The 19,240-nt window shown below is 38.3% G+C and overlaps 1 protein-coding gene across 42 annotated transcripts in view; it reads left to right on the forward strand.

Annotated features, from left to right (window-relative positions):
* ASPH (aspartate beta-hydroxylase) overlaps positions 1–19,240 on the forward strand; it is a 223,649-nt gene that overhangs the window by 106,726 nt on the left and 97,683 nt on the right. For 4 of the 42 annotated variants that reach the window (XM_055349317.2, XM_063709268.1, XM_063709269.1 and 1 more), the window contains one exon: positions 10,541–11,416. The exons of the other annotated variants lie outside the window; for them this stretch is intronic. In XM_055349317.2, coding sequence (XP_055205292.2) covers positions 10,541–10,617 — 77 coding nt within the window. In that variant the 3' untranslated portion in view covers positions 10,618–11,416. Of the gene's footprint in view, positions 1–10,540; positions 11,417–19,240 lie in introns of those variants that run through there. 42 annotated transcript variants of the gene reach the window in all.

Raw genomic sequence — 19,240 nt, forward strand, 5'->3', positions numbered from 1 at the left:
TCAAGCAATTCTCCTGCCTCAGCCTCCCGAGTAGCTGGGATTACAGACACATGCCACCACGCCAACTAATTTTTGTATTTTTTAAGTAGAGATAGGGTTTCACCATGTTGGCCAGGCTGGTCTCAAACTCCTGACCTTGTAATCCTCCCACCTCGGCCTCCCAAAGTGCTGGGGTTACAGGTATGAACCACCATGCCTGGCCTTAGCTGTTTCTTTCTAGTACTTAGTTATGCATTTCTAAATAATTTGTATAATTCTGCAGTTTTCTCCTTAATATCAGAAACCGTTGGCTGACTCTGTTTTATAGATCACTGAGATTAGCTCAGTCATCATACTCTCACAAGCTCTCCGCTGCCTTACTTCCTGGATTTTCCGATATATTTAGGACATAACTATAATAGATAGCGATACCTGCTAATGAGAAAACACAAGGCAAGAAGGGGCAAATCAGCAGCTTTTGATAGAGTTGATCACTTCCTTCCTTCAAACACTCCCTTCACATGGCTTGCTGGATACGACATTCTCTTGGTCTTTCTCCTGCTCTCTACTGTTTGCTTTTCTCAGGCTCTTTGGATGGATGTTTCTCATCTCCTTGACCATTAATCACTGGAGTGCCCCAGACTTAGTCCTCGGAGCATTTCCCCATATACACGCACTCTCTTAATGATCTCATCTAATCTCATGGCCTTAAATGCCTCTGTATGCCACAGATTGCCAAATTTACCCACAGCCTGGGTCTTTTGCCTGCACTCTAGACTGGTGTGTCCAGCTGTCTACATGGTGTCTGCCTGATAACTTCAATGTGTTGGATGTGTAATAATCACTTCAAACTTAACAAGTCTAAAACCGACTCCTGATCTTTCCCCCTCAAAACACACTTCATCCCCTTAAAATTTGTGTGCCAACTACATGCCAGGAATTGTTCTAGACAAGTGGTTGCAGGTGAGAGCAAGACAGACCAGGTTCCTGTTTCAGGGAGCTCACATCCGCTCACATCCCAGTAGGGAGACCAGCAGTACACACACAGACTGAAATTGTGGTAAGAGTTCTGAGGAAACAAAGCAGGAGAGCATGCCGTAGGCAGAAGGGGTGGTGAATTCAGGAAGAAGGTGTCCCAGGAGGTTAGGGAAACCTAAGCACTCTGAGCAGAGGAACAGTTTGTACAAAAGTCCTGAGACAGGAGAGAAGCGCCCAAGAAGCTGGAGCACCTGAACAAGCCTAGAGTGTATAAGATACAGTTAGAGAAAGTCAAAGACTAGACCACGGTGGGAGTCTGGACTTTTCTTCATGCTGTGGACACCGTACCCAGCCCATGCACATCTCTGTACCAAACAGAGCCCTTTCTCATTTACACATTGACTGGTTTGCTTCTGGGAGGTTCACTATAATGCATTCTTACAAAGAGAGGGACAGGGAGTCTGAATGGTGGGCATGGCTTGTTGCAGATAAACAGAAACACTTGCAAACCTGCCCCAAATCTGCTGCTCACAGGGCAGTTGCAATTGTGAGCTCCTCATATCTCTGCCTCTCATGCTCCAGACCTCCCATTCTAGCCTTAGCAGCCCGTACCTTCCCCTGCACTGTTGGGTATCCTCGGTGCACAGGTCTGACCTCCAGGGACTCTGATCCTAAAGGGGGTTTGCCAGGGAAGTGTAGAGGCTGGAACCTCTGGAACCTGCAAAGAAAATCATTGCAACAGCTTCTGTTGACTGGTTTGTCACTCTCCCCCCATTTAAAATTAGCACTTCAGATCAGTACCAACCAAAATATGTTTGTAACTAAAGTATTTTATTAAGGGGGAAATGCAGGAATAGACAGAATTAAAAGAAATAATGAATCAATGTTATCACAGATTTATTAAAAATCTATTGGAGCAAATTGTGAGCTGTGGAAATTCCATGTATTTTTTATTCAAATCGATTCATATGATACTGTTATCTGGTAGGGAAAAGGGAAAGGGAAACATTATGTAAACATTACATATCCAGAATATGTAGTAAAAAAATGGAATGGCCTTCACTCATCAGATTTTAGTTTCATAATAACAGAAATTGAAATTTTTTTAAGGCAAAATAGGCCCTCATTTGCAGACATCTGTTACTTGAGTCAAATCAGATTATTTTTATGTTTTAGATAAAATTGCGATATCAGTTTCTCCCCACTGGATGTCATCTTTTCCCACATATTCCATAGCCCATGGTCACAAAATGTGTGAAGTACAAAATAATCCAATACAAAAATGGCTTGTTAAATGTCAAATTCAAACAGTCATTTGTGTTCATCCATTTATTGAGTACATAGTGAGTACTTATGATGTCCAGGCTCTGTTTTAGGCACTGGGCCCAAAACAGTCAATAAAACAGTTGCAGCTCTCATTGTACTTGCTTTTTAGTGTGTATAGGGGAGAGAGTGGGGCTGGATATGTAGTTTTAAAAAATTAAAACATAACAAGCAATGTGAATTGTGAAAAGGAATATAAGACAGGAAGGGAAAACAGAATGAGCAGGAGGTGTTGCTGTGTAATAGGCCTCTTGGATGGTGACATTTAAGCAGAGATTTGAAGAGGCAAGGGCAGGAGCTGCACCGCCGTCTGGGAGAAGAGTTCCGAGACTTGGGGAGCATTCTCATAGTCCTCAGGGCATGTGTGCTTAGCATGTTTGAGGCTTAACAAGGAGGCGATTGCTGGTAAAGAATGTATGAGGGGAGAGTGCAGGAGTGCATGAGACCAGAGTGGTCAAGGGTTCAAATCACATAGGCTTTCGAAGACAAAAGTAAGAACTTGTGTATTACCTCCAGTGAGATGGCCATTGGGAGATTCTGGGCAGAAGATGGATATGATTGCATTATGTTTTCAAAGGCTCATTCTGGCCATAGGGGTGCAAGACTGGAAGCAGGGAAACCAATTAGGAGACTATTGCAGTGGTCCAGGCAAGACATGATGATGACCAGGATTACAATGTAGAGTAGAAGTGGTGAGTGCTGGTTAGATTCTACATATATTTGGATATAAAGTTAGTAGGGTTTGATAATGGGTGGAATAATGGAGTGAGAGAGGTCAAATATGGATCTATGGCCAGGCACAGTGGCTAATGCCTATCATCTCAGCACTTTGAAAGGCCAAGGGGAGGATCACTTGAGGCCAAGAGTTTGAGACAAGCCTGGGCCACATAGTGAGATGCTGTCTCAACAAACAACAACAACAAAAACCCAACACGTAGCCAGGCATGGTAGCATGCACCTGTAGTCCCAGCTACTCAGGAGTCTGAGGTAGGAGGATCGATGCTGCAGTGAACTATGATCATGCCACTGCACTCCAGTCTGGGCAACAGAGCAAGATCCCGACTCAAGGGAAAAGAATCCACTCTAACCTTTAAAAGCTGTACTTTGACAAATTCACTGAACACAAAAATGTGCAATATGTTCTTGATTTAGTATATTATCAAAGGTCAGTTCTCAGTTGGGATTTGTGAGCCTTTAAAGAAATTTGAAGAGCAAAGGAAATGTGTTTTTGCTTGTGTGTATCTATGTGTGCACGTGGGTGGGTGGGTGTTAGATAAAACTGTATTTGTATTGTGGACTTTTCCTGAATTTTTTTATTTAGACTTATACTTAATATCTTATTAAATTATTCATTACAATTAAGAATATGTTTAAACAGTATTTACGTGTCTTTAAAACACTTAAAAGATTTCCTGGGTACTATTTGTATTTTTTTTTAAAGTCATAATCAGTGCCCTAAGGAAACACCAGATGGCGCTAGAAAACAAATCACATTTACACTAACAGAAATCACATCTGCAAAGCAACTTAAAGAAAGGTGGAGATGGCTGTATTACAGCCAGTAAATCAGCTTGGTGCAACTAGTACTTCGTATGGATAGTTCTTAGTTTTCTGTGATCATAAAGAAAATAGAACAGACGTAGCTAATAATCAAGTGTCATTCAGTTTTCTTATTTAAAAAATCTTCAATGAAGTTTTCCTTGTGATTCTTATAACTGTATATAACATATTTGAACAAAGTTCTCTATTGCTTTGATGATAAAAAAATAAACTTCTTAGTGCAGCACATGACGCATCTCAGGATATGGCCCCTGCTTATGGCCTCCCTGTGTTCAAAATGCTCTTCCTAATCGCGCCACTTCCCTTTTATCACTCCCATTTCTTAAAACTGAGCTTAGATGTTCTGTCTTTCAGGAAGCCTTCTCTGACTGCACTCCCATCTCCTACCCCAGACCAGAAAGTGTGTTTCTCTTTTTGTTCCCAAGATGCCTTGTGCTTACAGATTTTTTATTAGCACATATTTTGAATTTTCCTTTTAATTTCTAGACAAAAAGCTTATTAAGAGTAGGAACCATGACCAACCCTTATCCCCTTATATTAATCAGAGTTTACAGAGTTCTCCAGAGAAACAAAACCAACAGGATGGTGTATGTGTACAGATATAGAAATAGATAGAAATAGAGATTTATTTTAAGGAATTGGCTTACGTGATTGTAGAGGCTGGCCAGTCCAAAATCCGCAGAGAAGAGTTAATGTTGCAGCTTGAGTCTGGAGGCAGAATTACTTTTCCTTGGAAGGAGATAAGACTTTTTCTTAAGGCCTTCATCTGACTGGATCAGGCCTACTCATATTATGGAGAGTAATCTGCTTTACTCAAAGTCTACTGATTTAAATGTTAATCTCACCAAAAATACCTTCTCAGCAACATCCAGACATGTTCAACCAAATATCTGGGTACCATGGCTTAGCCAAGTTGACAAATATAATTAACCATCACACTATTCTAGTGGTGCTTAACCATAGATAGTGGGTGCTGAATAAATAGTTGTAGTATGAAAAAAATGTGACTAACCCCCTTCCCTTTCATTCTTGCCCCTTCATCTGATAGTGATATTATAAGATGCATATAGCCTGAATGGTGGGCAGGAAGAATTATAAACAGAAAAGTCAAACTATGAATTAACTTTAAGTGTCTACAAATATACTTGCTACATTTCAAGTTATTTTCAGATGGGTTCTTGTTTAAGCCTTACCCATCAATCTTATGAGTTAAGCATTTTTCAGCTACCATTTCTTCATTTTTTTAATCTTCTTTCTCACTCCCCTACTTCTGTGCCTATAATTAAATGTATATTGGACTGCTTGAAAATGTCCCACAGGTCTATGAAACTTTGTTTATTTTTAGTCTGGGCATGATGGCTCATGCCTGTTATTCCAGCAATTTGGGAGGCCGAGGTGGGTGGATTACCTGAGGTCAGGAGTTCAAGACCAGCCTGGCCAACATGGTGAAGCCCCTTCTCTACTAAAAATACAAAAATTAGCCAGGTGGTGGTGTGTGCCTGTAATCCCAGCTACTTGGGAGGCTGAGGTGGGAGGATCACTTGAGCTCCAAAGGCAGAGGTTGCCATGAGCTGAAATCACACCACTGCCCTCAAGCCTAGGTGACAGAGCAAGACTTCGGCTCAAAAAAAAAAAAAAAAAAAACTTTGTTCATTTCTTAATCATTTTTTCCCATTAGATTGCATACTTTCTATTATTCTATCTTCAAGTCCAGTGATTCTTTCTTCTGCCATTTCAAATCTGTGTTGAGCTCATCTAGTAAAGTTTTAATTTTAGCTACTGTTCTTTCCAACTCTAGATCTCGAACTGCTTCTTTTTTGTAGTTTCCATTTCACTATTAAGATTCCATGTCTGTTTACTCATTAATACTATGTTTTTCTTTAATTCTTTGTACTTATTTATGATCAACAATTTGAAGTATTTTTCTAATAAACCCAATATTTGGGCACAATGGCAGGCAGCTGCAGTTGGCTCCTTTTTTTTTTTTTTTCCTGAGACTGGGTCAGGTGATTCCTATTTTTTTTTGCGTATCTAGTAGTTTTTGGTTGAAAACTGGATTGTGTATATAATTTGTTATATCAACTTTGGAATTTGTTTTGTTCTTTCTGGGGACTGTTGGTGTGTGGTAGACAGTTAACTTGGCTGGACTCAAACTGAAAAATCTGACTCTCCAACAGTGTAAAGCAGCTAATATCTCTGCTCAGGATTTTTGGCTTTTAATTGCTGTGTTTAAAGTCTGGTCAGAAAGGGTGGCGGTGTCTTGTGCCTTCAGAGTTTACTTGTTTGCCAAAGATTTGAGTAGAATTCATACTCAGATTTTGAGACTTGCTTCTGGAATTTCCCCTTGCTTCTGGGATTCACTATCTAAATTTCAGTTGCCTGGCCAACCCCAAGTTCTGCCCTCTTACACCTCAAGCCAGTAGAACTTTTATCTCCTCTATTGGGAAATGCACTCAAGCAAAACATAACGACTTGTACTTTCATCAGAAGCTGCTCTTTCCGGAGGTAGATTTTTATAGTAGTCATCCTCGAAGGCAGCCTCCAGTGATTCTTGCCTCCTGGCATTCATGCCTCTGTGTAGTTCTCTGTCTATTGAATAAAGCTGACCTCTGTGGCCGAAAGAATATTGCAGAAATGACAGAGTGTGACTTCCAAGGCTAACTCATAAAAGATGTTGCAGTTTTTACCATAATCCCTTTTAATCGCTCACTCTGGAGGAAACGAGCTCCTGCATTATGAGAGTATACAAGAAGCTGTGTCCATATAGCAAAAAACTTGCGAAATACAATAAATGTTTATGGCTGTGGCAAGGTGCTGAAGTTGGGGATGATTTGTTTTTGAAGTCATTATAGCTAATCCATCGCCCTCAAATTTCTGCTAGCTTTTTCACCAGACTCCCTGGGGCTACCCATGAAGGTGGAAACTAAGTCAGCCAGGGATGCTTTGGCTTGTGAGCGTGGGAAGTATGAAGTGTGGTCCTTTCCTTTAAAAATTTATTCATTCATCTTACTGAGATGAGAACTGTAGTGCCTGGCTGCAAAGACACCTGTCATGAAGTTGGAATCATTCAGTCTCTGAGGGTCCATTCCATTGATGCACATGGGCTTGATCAAGCCATCACCGCCTTGAACTTAATTACTGCATGGTTAGCCTAGTTAGATCTGTCTTTGTCTTTTTGCTGCCCACTGGAGATGCTTTAGCCTTGTCTTTAGCAGTCCTGAAACACTAGGTATTCCTCATTGACAACAGCCTGCCTAGATGTTGCAGCACAGGCTGGTGGTTCAGTTCCAGCTAACCACTATGCCTAGTAATTTTTCCATGTTGTTGAAGAGCAATGTAGCAATAGCACAATAAACCAACTCAAGGAAAAGCTTTGAAAAAACAGTCTCCCGTCCACCCTTGCAGCTGTGAAAAGAGATTATGAGATAACTGCTCTTAAAGATTTATTATAGTCATTACATTCAACAGCTACAGTAGTTTTAGTGGTTCCTAAAATACACCAGCAGTTATTGTCTGATTACTTCCACAGATAAGTTAATTATACAAGATTTCTGACTCTCATACAAGTCTGATTTAGAGAGAAGTTTATGGCAATTTTAGTGATTGAAATAAGCTCAGCATATATCATCAGTCTTAGCAAGTATAGTAGAGGTTTTTAGCTGTGTTGAAATACACATTCTCTTTGTTTTTATTTTTCATTTCATGATTTCTAACCATAGTGTAGTACATGTGATAATTTAGGACACCTGTTTTCACCAGAGTGCATCTTCAGGCAAACACACCACAGGACAACAATAGCAAATTCTTCATTATCATTAAAATCCCATTCTAATGCTGCCCATGGAGCACTCCACATTTTACAAAGCTAATTTGTGTAATGACTGTGACAATGTGAGCAGGAAAGTAAAATACTTTTCTTAAGGAAAAAAAAAAAGTCAGGTATTGGTATGTTTTAAAATGACTGTTAAGATTGTAATTTTTTTAATGATGGAAGATGTGACACTCCTTCAAATCAGGCAATCCACTTCATTGTTTATGAACACATTGTCTATTTCTATACTGAGGCAAATTAAAGATTAACTTTAACCACATATGCCTAAATTAACTTAAAATTAAGCTTTCAAAAAATGTGCCATAAAAAGACAGTGCTGTGAGTAGTTGAATATATTCATTTATTTAAACAAGACTTCAAATTGGTGAGTACATTAGTTTGAAAAATGCTTTACTGAAAATTACCTTAATCTGAGTCCTGTAGACCTCTTCCCCATAGCACTTTTCATTCTTCTAATATAATGGTAGGTCCAGTGGCATTTGGAGCAGTAGTTCCTGCCATATTTTTATATTTTTCACTTAAAAATCAAATATATATTGACAATAGGAAAATATTAGTAATGGTGAAAATAAATCAAATTCTGTTTTAATTTGAGTGATTTTATTACATCCTGCCTGGGAAGCCAGTCTACCGCCTTTCCTTAGCACTATGAATGTCAGTCATGCCTTTCCTCTTTGCTGCAATGTTCTTTCTTCTTCCTCTTCATCCATTGGGATCCATCCCACAGTCCTTTGCTGCTACCATGCCTGGTCAGCAGTGACAGAGATGTGGGTGAGCATGGAATGAAGATTAGGCATCCCCCACAGGCAGTGTCTGGAGGCCACGCAGGAGGCAGCAGGCAAATCTATCTCAGAAATATGGAGAAACCCAGCCTCACAGGGATTCTGGAACAGACCACAAGTAAAGCTGCCAGCAGAGGATGTTTGCTAACAGAAAGCAGGATTTCCACATGGAGGGGTAGCATTGGATCCTCAAAGTACTGGAATAGCACAGAAAGCCCCGTCGCTAGCCCTGCCACGTCGTTAGGAGCTGGTCCAGGATGAAGGTAGCAGGGCATGAGCTCAGTGCCAGGAGAGCAGCCGCACTCGTTATCACCTGCCATAATGCTTTTATCTAACCTTCCCCTTTCCTCCTCGCCCTCCATCTAGAGCACCTGAAGCTAATGTATGGATAATTAACTGCTATTGAAACCAGTGATGCACTCAAACAAAACTAGGTTCTCCTTAGGCACCACTGTATACTGTAGCATTTCCCACCCCTACCTGCCTGCTAGTCTAACCCAGCTCTGTGTCACTGCTGGACAGGCACAGTGAGAGCAAAGGACTGCAGGATGGATCCCCGTGGATGAAGAGGAAGAAGAAAGTGTGGTAGAATCACATGGGGGAGAGTTCAGACAGTGCCCTGGGTCCCACCCTCAACTATTCTGATTTCATCACTCTAGGTGCAATAATTCTCATGTGTAGTCATGGTTGAGAAGCGTTAGTTAAGATACGCTGCTGACCTAGTCAGTCTGGTCTGTGTATCAGGCCCATCTTAACTAAAAATTTTTATTGGTATCACCTGATTCAGAAATCATTTTTTGACAATATTTGAATCCGATTTGAAGGGGTTTTTTAATAAAATGTAAAGCCAACAAAAGGATTGTTTGAGAAAAGCTGAACCTGTAGTATGAAAAAAAATTTTAAGTTTATTAAACAGCTATTTTAAAGATAACCATATGAGCCACAAATGGTAAGCAAACCTAGCTGTACTGAGGAGCTGAGGAAACCTTGCAGTGCTTCCTTCTCATGGTGTGGACAGAATACTGAGCTTGGTAGTCGAGGCAGCTGTTACTGCCTGAATCTTGGCGGAGACCCTTTTCATCTCATGACCCATGTTCTGTCTCATCAGCAGACTCTCACCTCACTCAGCTCCATTCCTTTAGCAAACCGTGCAAATTTTAATCAGGACTAAAAGACTAATTTTAACAAATTCTCAGTTGCCCTCTATACATGCTCAAACTTCAGATATGAAAGAACAAGATTTTTATCAATGATATTTTCAAAGGTCTAGCTTTTTCTGATGCTGTCAGTTACTACTGCATTGATGCCAGCAAGTGCTAGAAGGAAGGTGAGCCTTTCCCAGTGCTGCAAATGTGTTGCCTGGGAAAGACAGCAACTGCCTCTGGCCTAGGACTGGAGAGACCCACTTGACCACTGTCTCAAGTCCCCCATCCTCCTCCCTGCTCCTGCTGTCCTCATTCTCCACCCTGATTTCAGCAGCTGAGGGTAGACACTATCCTCTTTGAGATTTTTGCTGCTTAACTATTTGAGGCAACTAATTAAATCCTCATCATGTATGTGGGGACATGTCATTTACTGAACAAATATTGCTGTATAGGATGACGATGTTTGAGGAAAAACATAATCCTAATAATAAATGGCAGATGCATTCCACTTCATTTGTTCACTTTCTGCAAAGGGACTTAGCTGTGCTTTGTACTCAGAAGGTACTCAGCATTTCCTGGGTCATTGCCATAGACCGATTCATGGGTCTCTCATGCCAGAAAGAATGTTGTTTTTTTTTTCCTTTAACTCTTATTATTAAAGTAATAAGAAAACATTACTGAGGGCATAACAGTACTTCTTTCATGGTTCCCCTCCTAAATTATTTACTACTAGATATGTTAACCACTTAAGGTGAATATATAGCACTTTATGTTGTGAATTCTAAACTCATTTCAAATTATAAATACATTTGTTGAGTTGATCATGGTAGAATAAGAGAACACTGATTTTTGCCTTTGAGTTCATTTTTAAAAGTCAGCATGTATGGATGAACGGAGTAGGAGAAAGAATTATATATATTCCAACACACTTTCATTTACAGAGGACTCATTTGCGTCTGGTGAAAGCCAGGCGGCTTGCACCATGTCCTGGGACTTCAGCCATCCTTTCACGTGTTGACCCTTCTTAAAGAATGGAAGAGGGAACTGAATAAAGAAGATAACGGCTTCTAGCTAAGAGAGATGATGCATTAGTTTGCCAAATATATAGGCTCCTTTTGTGTGCTATGCTCTGTGGAGCACTCTGAAAGCAAAGCAAGTAACTACAATGTAAAGAGGTAGAGACTATGAACAAAATGCTGTGGGAACACCAAGGAGGAAATGACACACTGCTGGCAGGAGATGGAAAGCAACTGGAGTCTTCATGGAGCGATGACATTTGAGCTGGTCCTCAAGTAGTGGGTGAGGGTTACATCCATGCAAGAGCCCTGTGAACCCAGATACTGAAGTATGTCTAATGACAAGGATGATAAGTTGATATGGAAAAAAAATATCACAGGTGTTTCTGCTCACAGCAAGCCCAGCAGTACTCCAAGAGCAGTACTTAGTTGGGTGTCATGGGCTATGCTCTCTATACAGAAGATTACATTAGAGTCTTGTCTTAAAAACCCTTGATACCACAACTTTTTGGGAAAATTATCATAATTCATTTTTTTCTAATATCCAATGACTTTTACTCTTTTGCTACTTTGATTCATCAGTACGTTGATGATACCTTCTCCTCTTTGTCCCATTCCTGCTTCATGATAATTTAATGAAATTAAAGTAATGGACTTAATTAGCACCTACATCTATGATTATATGTATATATTATTTATCTGAAGCCTTTGGGGTGGGCCAGCTACCACAATTAAAATATCAACTTGATTCAAGTTGTGTGAAGCACACTTTAAACTTGAAATAAAAGTGAATAAAATCTATTTATACAGTGTGATGCCTTTAATTGATACCCTTTACATAAAAGCCAAGGCTTGATAAAGTTGTGTTTCAGGTAATAACCTTGATTTTTATGCTTCATTGAAATTTGGCTCCTCTCCCCCAAGGATCACTGACTTCCTTGTGCATTTATATCATCATATTAGTGATGTTATTACTAATGTCATTCAGCTAGTCATAGGGTGGAAGTAGCATTAATTGCAAATTATAGCTTCAACATAAAACCAGTGAACTTGGGTGAGCATTTAATTTCTGGGCCTTGTCACTTTGATTCATACCGCGTCTTTGCTTTTTAACTGCTGCTGTGAGCATACATGTGCATTCTCTGCAGTATATTTTTTCATGGCACTTCCAGACAGTCCTAAGAGTCAAGCAGTATAGGACCCAGCAGGGTATGTGTTGTTGCGCCATTAATTGCATACCTCTGCGCCTTCTGAGGAAGGAGGCCAGAGGCAGATTGTCTTTCACCCCCTCAGAAGTATGATAATAGCTTGACAGTGCTCTTACTGGAGTATTTCTCTGTGATTATTAAATACAAGTGAAGAGACTTGTTAGAAAGAGAGAAAAATGAGGAATATTTTAAAATTGCCTTTTAGATTAATAGTATCAAACACACTTAGTGCATTGGTACTAGTGTCATGGAAATACACAAGAGGTTTCCATTCTTGGTCAGTCTGAGTTTGGGGTTTGATCTGGTGTGTTTTTAGATTAAAGTGTGTGGCTGAATGTGACATTGGAGGTCAAGGCTCTTATGAGCCCTGTTCTTTTGTCTGCTTCAGCTTTTGAGTAGCTATTATTGTCATTTTATCAGTGAGCATTTTCCTTATAAGCATATGAATTCCTCTTACTAGTGTGAAATCACTTATTTAATTCTAGAAAATTCTTGCAGTACAGTAGAAAGGGTTCTTGACTAGGAGTTTTAATCAGCTTTACCAATTCTTATTTGCTATTTCGTCTTGAACAAGTCTCCTGGCCTCTCTGAGCTTTTTCTCCCATGTGTAAAACATGGAGATAATTCTACCTGCACTCCTGCATGTTTCGTGCAGGTCAGATGGCCATTTGGCTTTGTCGCTGGTGTCATGCTATACAGATATGAGCAACTATTATCATTACTTTCCCTCCAGTGATTACTTTGTATAAAATGCATGTTATCCCTAAGTCCAAATGCAATAGAAGAGTAATCTGATATTGCTTGTGTATGTTCCTTTTCTAAGAGGCTCTTAATGACTGTGATAAACTTTATCCACATGACATTCCAATGTCTTTAAGTGCAAGAGAAGGGTGGTTATTCTTCAGAGATGTTTTTCTAGGAAGTGTTTATATGTGAAAATGAACATCTACAAGTTGAATAAGGTATGAGAATATTGGAAAGCTATTTGAGGAATGCTTGTAGTGGCATCTCATTAAAGCATAAGTTATGCTTTCCTTCTACCTTGGGTGTTACAGCTTTATTAACACTGAGTTTGAAAACAGCTAACAAAAAAAGCTAAATGCTTAAGGGATTTATTATAAAATTCAATAGTGCCATTAATTTCCATGTATGCTTTAAATTGCTGGGAAAAAATAATGTATTCAGCAAAGAAGCAAGTTCCTGCTTCCTCCCCTGAGTCTGCCTGATTGTGCAATTGGTCTCTCATTCTTTAATTAAACTTGTCCAAAGATAGGATCCGCTAAAGTGTTTACTGTATAAATAGTTTTCATTCCCAGTGTGCAAGTTTAAAACCATGGTAAAAAGTTTGCCATCTGTTAACAACCAAAACATGTGGTGTGCTGTTGCATAAAAATAACCTGCACATTATTCATAAAAGGGATCACAACATGTATCACATCTTTGGGGCTGACAATAATCTGTGATGTTTTGGAATGTCACCTCCTAAGTGACAGTATGCTCAGTAGTGCATTATGTTAAAAAACATGATCATCTATAAATGTAATAAAAATAATTCATGTATTGTTACTCAAGTGAAATTGATTTATCTGAATGTCAGTGTTACTGATAAGAAATTATAATTTTTAATTTTTTCTTTGATATTTTCAAATCTAAATTTTCCTGAGTTTTATTTTCAAGTCTTTTTTTCCTCCCTAAAATGTAACCATTTAATTTAGCCAGGAATTTAACCATTTCTCTCTCTTTCTGTACTACCATTGCCTCGGCCCTGTGACATCTCAGGCTTGTATATCACATCCAGGGAGTCTTCTTGCCTCTAGTTTTTGCCTTTCTGCATATATGTACCTACCACAAGAGAAAGTTCTTGAAAGACAGGATTCATACGCTCACTCATTGAAGCCATCAGAAATACCACATTGTCTGTGGAGCAAAGTCAAAATTCCTCAGAATTTTGTTCAAGGCACCCCATAATCTGGCTGTAAGCCACCTGTTTAGCCTTGGCCCTAACTATGCATGTCCCTGTACTTTATAGAATTCCACAAGATTTTTCACAAATCCCTGAACATACCTTTTTCACATTTATACGTACATACTTTCCCATTTCTTTGAAATATTTTTCGCTACCTCATTCCAAATTAGATCTGTGCCTCAAGAGTCAGTTCTAATGTTCTGTCATTCCTTAATTCTTTCCTTGTTTTTCCAATTAGTGGTAATCCTTTGCTTCTTTCTGTTCCCAGAGCATTTTGTAATTCTTACTTTGCATGATCATTTTCAGTCTTTTATTCTAGTCATTAATTTACTGCCCCCCTACCACTTTCTAATGTGTGAAGTACTTGGGGATAGGGATTGTCTTGTTTATCTTTGTGTCCCCACACTAGTTAGCATAATACCTGTGAGGCACTCAATAAATACGTGTCAAAATGGTTTGAAAATGGTCACACATCGTGTTCTGGAGAATCCAATAAGCAAACTAATGCAATGGAAAAATTTAGACAAACAGATCAGAGCAGATTGTCATATTCCACATAGGATTTTTTTTTCTATGTAGCAGTAGTTATGGATATCCTAAAATGATTTTGGCCCTTTCCTATTCAGTATTTCTTAATGGACAAGAGTGAACATTAATAGACATTAATATCTCACAAGATTCTGCAGGAAGTTCTGATTTGTTTCACACAAAACGAATTGCTGTCTTTGGACCTTGTTTAGGTCCCATTTCAAATGAACAAACTCTATAAATTTTTAAGACAATCAGGGAAATGTAAACACTGATTATTCAGTGAAAGTATCCAACTATGATATTCAGAAATTATTGTGAATTTCTTTTCTCTTTTTTTTTTTTTTTCTGAGACAAGTCTCACTCTGTCACCCAGGCTGGAGTGCAGTGGTGCGATCTCGGCTCACTGCAGTCTCCACCTCCCAGGCTCAAGCGATTCTCCTGCCTCAGCCTCCCAAGCAGCTGGGATTATAGGCACTGACCACCATACCTGGCTAATTTTTGCATTTTTAGTAGAAATGGGGTTTCACCATGTTGGCCAGACTGGTCTCGAACTCCTGACCCCAAGTGATCTGCCCGCCTTTGCCTCCCAAAGTGCTGGGATTACAGGCATGAGCCACCGTGCCCAGCTGTGAATTTCTTTTTAGATAATGTAACAGTATTGTGGTTATGTTTTTATATGTTTATTATAACAACTTCACTGAGGTATAGTTAATATACAATAGACTTCACCTAAAGCATACAGTTTGGTAAGTTTTGACATGTATGAAACTGTAAAACCCTCACCACAATCAAGATAATGACCATATCCAGTGATCCCAAGTTTCCTAGTGCTGCTCTGTGACTTCTCCTGGATGTTCTTCCTCTGTGCCCCTCCCCAACCCCAGGCAGCCACTAATCCACTTAACGTCCCTACGCATTAGTTTACATTTCCCAGATTCAGTGGCTGGAACCTCCAGTAAAATGCGGAGAAGTTATGCATGGACATCTTTGTCTTTTTCTTAATCTTGGGGACAGGAGAGGGTAGAATTCAGTCTGTTACCATTTAGTATTGTTAGCTTTAGATTTTTCATAGATGCTCATTATCACATTGAGAAAGTTTCCTATGTCTACACTGCTTAAAGTTTTTTTTCAGGAATTGGTTTTAGATTTAGTCAAAGGCTGTTTTATTGTCTAATGAAATGATCTTTTTTTTTCATTTTTGTGTATAATATAAATTGCACTGATTGATTCTAGATGTTAAAACAACTATACATTAATACATTTCTGAGATAAAACTCATGATGCATTATTCCTTATATATCTTGTTGGATTTGATTTGTTTACATATTGATAAGAAGTTTTTTTACATCTGTGTTCATGAGGGATACCAGTTAGTAGTTTTCTTTTCATGTAGTATCTTTTTCTGATTTTGGTTTCATAATAATGCAGACCCCACAGAAGGAGTTGGGAAACAACCCCTTCTCTTTAAGAATTTGTGTATTATTTCTTTGTTACATATTTGGTAGAATTCACTAGTGAAGATGACTGGGCCTAGTATTTTGTGTTTGGAAAGTTTTTAACCATAAGCTTTATTTATTTGACTGATACAAGATATTCAGGTTATTTGTTTATTCTTGAGTAACCTTGGGTAGTTTGTGTCTTTCAAGAATTGTGTTCATTTCATCTAATTTGTTGAGTTAATTGACATAACATTGTTTATAATATTTATTGTTTAATAATTATAGAATCTGTAATGATATCACCTGACTCATTCGTGATGTTGGCTATTTATGTTTATTTGTGTCTTCTCTCTCTTTTTCTTGATCGGTCTGGTGGAGTATCAATTTTAGTTAACTTCTCTCAAAATCAGCCTTATTTTTATTATCTTCCTCTGGTATTTTCTTGCTTTCTAAGTTATCAATATGTACCTTGATCTTTATTATTTCCTTTCTTCCACTTATTTTAGGTTTAATTTGCTGTTCCTTTTTGAGGTTTTTTTTTTCTCTCTCTCTCTCTTTTTTTGAGATTGAGTCTCACTCTGTCACCCAGGCTGGAGTGCACTGGCACAATCTTGGCTCACTGCAACCTCCGCCTCCTGGGTTCACGCAATTCTCTGCTTCAGCCTCCTGAGTAGCTGGGATTACAGGCACCCGCCACCACGCCTGGCTAATTTTTGTATTTTTAGTAGAGACGAGGTTTCACCATGTTGGCCAGGCTGGTCTTGAACTCCTAACCTCGTGATCCACCTGCCTCAGCCTCCCACTTACAAAGGTGTGTATTTTACTATTGTTGCAGGGAGTCTAGAAATGTCATTTAGGTCAAGTTGCTTCATACCACTGTTCAAATCTTCTATATCCTTGCTGATGTTCTCTCTGCTTGTCCTATTAATTACTGATGGAGGGCTACCAAAGCCCCTGATGGAATTGTGGATTTTTCTATTCTCTTTAAAGTTCTGTCAGGTTTTGTTTCATGGATTTTAAAGTTCTGTAACTAGGGGAATAAACATTTAGATTATTATGTTCTCTTAATGAATTGATTTCTTTATCATTATGAAATAATCCCCTTTATCATTGAGAATATTCTTTGGTCTGAAATCTGCTTTGATATTCACGCAGGCAGGCACTTCAGCTCTTTTTTATTGTCCTTTTTATTAGAATGATATGCCATTTTCTACTCATTTGCTTTTAACGTATTTGTCTTTATATTTGAAGTGTATTTATTGAGTTACCACATAGCTGGCTCTTACTTTTTTATCCAAGCTGAAATTGTTTGGCATTTAATTGGGAGTATTTATATTTAATGTGATTATTGCTATGATTAGATTTAGATCTATCATCTTGCTGTATGTTTTCTATTTTTCATCTTTCTTCTTTGTTCCAATTTTCCTCTTTTACCTTCTTGGCTAAATTTATTCTTAGGTTTTTTTTGCAGCTATTATAAACAGGATTACTTTCTTGATTTCTTTTCAGCTTGTTTGCTATGGTGTATAGAAATGCTACTGATTTTTGCATATTGATTTTGTATCCTGTAACTTTACTGAATTTGTTTATCAAGTCTAAAAGTTTTCTGGTAGAGTCTTTAGATTTTTTTCTATATAAGATCATGTTATCTGCAAACAGGACAATTTGACTTCCTCTTTTCCAATTTGGGTGACTTTTATTTCTTTTTCTTGCCCTTTTGCTCTGGCTTGGACCTCCAATACTATGTTAAACAAGAGCAGTGAAAGTAAACACGTTTTTCTTATTTCAGTTCTTAGAGGAAAGGCTTTCTGCTTTTCCCCACTCACTGTGATGTTAGCTGTGGGTTTGTCATACATGGCCTTTATTATGTTGAGGTATGTTCCTTCTATGCCTAATTTGTTCAGAAGTGTGTTGTATTTTATCAAATGCCTTTTCTGCAACTATTGAGATGATCGTATGGTTTTTGTCCTATCGATGTATTTTTTTTTTATTTTCATATGTTGAACCATCCTTGCATCCATGGGATAAATCACACTTGATCATGGTCTGTTATTTTTTAGATGTGTTGTTGGATTCACTTTGCTAATATTTTATTAGGGATTTTCATATCAGGAATATCAGCGTGTATTTTTTTGTTGTTCTTGTTGTTGTTGTTGTGTCCTGTTTGGCTTTAGTATCAGGGCAATGCTGTCCTGGTAGAATGAGCTAGGAAGAATTCCCTCCTCTTCAATTTTTTGGAATAGTTTGAGAATTGGTGTTAGTTCTTTAAAAGTTTGGTGAAATTCAACAGTAATGCTATGTGGTCCTAGGCTTTTCTTTGTTGGGAGATTTCTGATTCAGTCTCATTACTTGTTATTGATCTGTTCAGGGTTTGTTTCTTCCTAGTTCAATCTTGGTGGTTGTATGTGTTTAGGAATTTATCCATTTCCTCTAGGGTTTTCAATTTGTTAGTGTATGATTGTTCATAATAGTCTCTGATGATCCTTCATAGTTCTGTGGCATCAGTTAAAATGTCTCATTTTTATTTCTGATTTTATTTATTTGGGTCTTCTCTCCTTTTTTTTCTTAGTCATTCTAGCTAGTATTTTATCAATTTTGTTTTTCTTTTCTTTTTTTTTTTTGACTTTTTAAATATACTTTAAGTTCTAGGGTACCTGTGCACAACGTGCAGGTTTGTTACATATGTATACATGTGCCATGTTGCTGTGCTGCACCCATTAACTCGTCATTTACATTAGGTATATCTCCTAATGCTATCCCTCTCCCATCCCCCAACCCCACAACAGGCCCTGGTGCGTGATGTTCCCTTTGCTGTGTCCAAGTGTTCTCATTGTTCAATTCCCATCTATGAATGAGAACATGTGGTGTTTGGTTTTTTGTCCTTGAAAAACCAACTTTTCATTTCATTGAACTTTTGTAATTTTTTTTTAGTCCCTATTTTGTTTAGTTTTTCTCTGATCTTTATTATTTGTTTCTTTCTACTAGTTTTAGATTTGGCTTTTTCTTGATTTTCTAGTTCTTTGAGGCATGTCATTAGGTTGTTTATTTGAAATCTTTCTACATTTTTGTTGTAGGTGTTTAGTGCTTATAAACTTCCTTCTTAGCACTACTGTATCTCATGGGTTTTGGTATGTCATGTTTCTATTTTGTTTGCTTCAAGTAGTTTTTTAAAAATTTCCTTCTTAATTTTTTCATTGACTCAGTGGCCATTCAGGAGCATGTTGTTTAATTTTCATGTATTTGTAAAATTTCCGAAGTTTCTCTCCTTACTGCATTTTTAGTTTTATTTCATTATGTTCTGGAAGATACCTGATATGATTCCAATTTTTTAAAATTTGTCAAGACATGTTCTGTGGCCTAACATATGGTCTACCTGGAGAATGTTCCATGTGCTGACAAGAAGAGTGTGTACTCCGTAGCTGTTGGATATGATGCTCTGTAAATATCTGTTAAGTCCATTTGGTCTAAAAGTGCAGTTTAA

Source organism: Gorilla gorilla, chromosome 7, assembly GCF_029281585.2.
Source record: "Gorilla gorilla gorilla isolate KB3781 chromosome 7, NHGRI_mGorGor1-v2.1_pri, whole genome shotgun sequence".
NCBI lineage: Eukaryota > Metazoa > Chordata > Mammalia > Primates > Hominidae > Gorilla > Gorilla gorilla.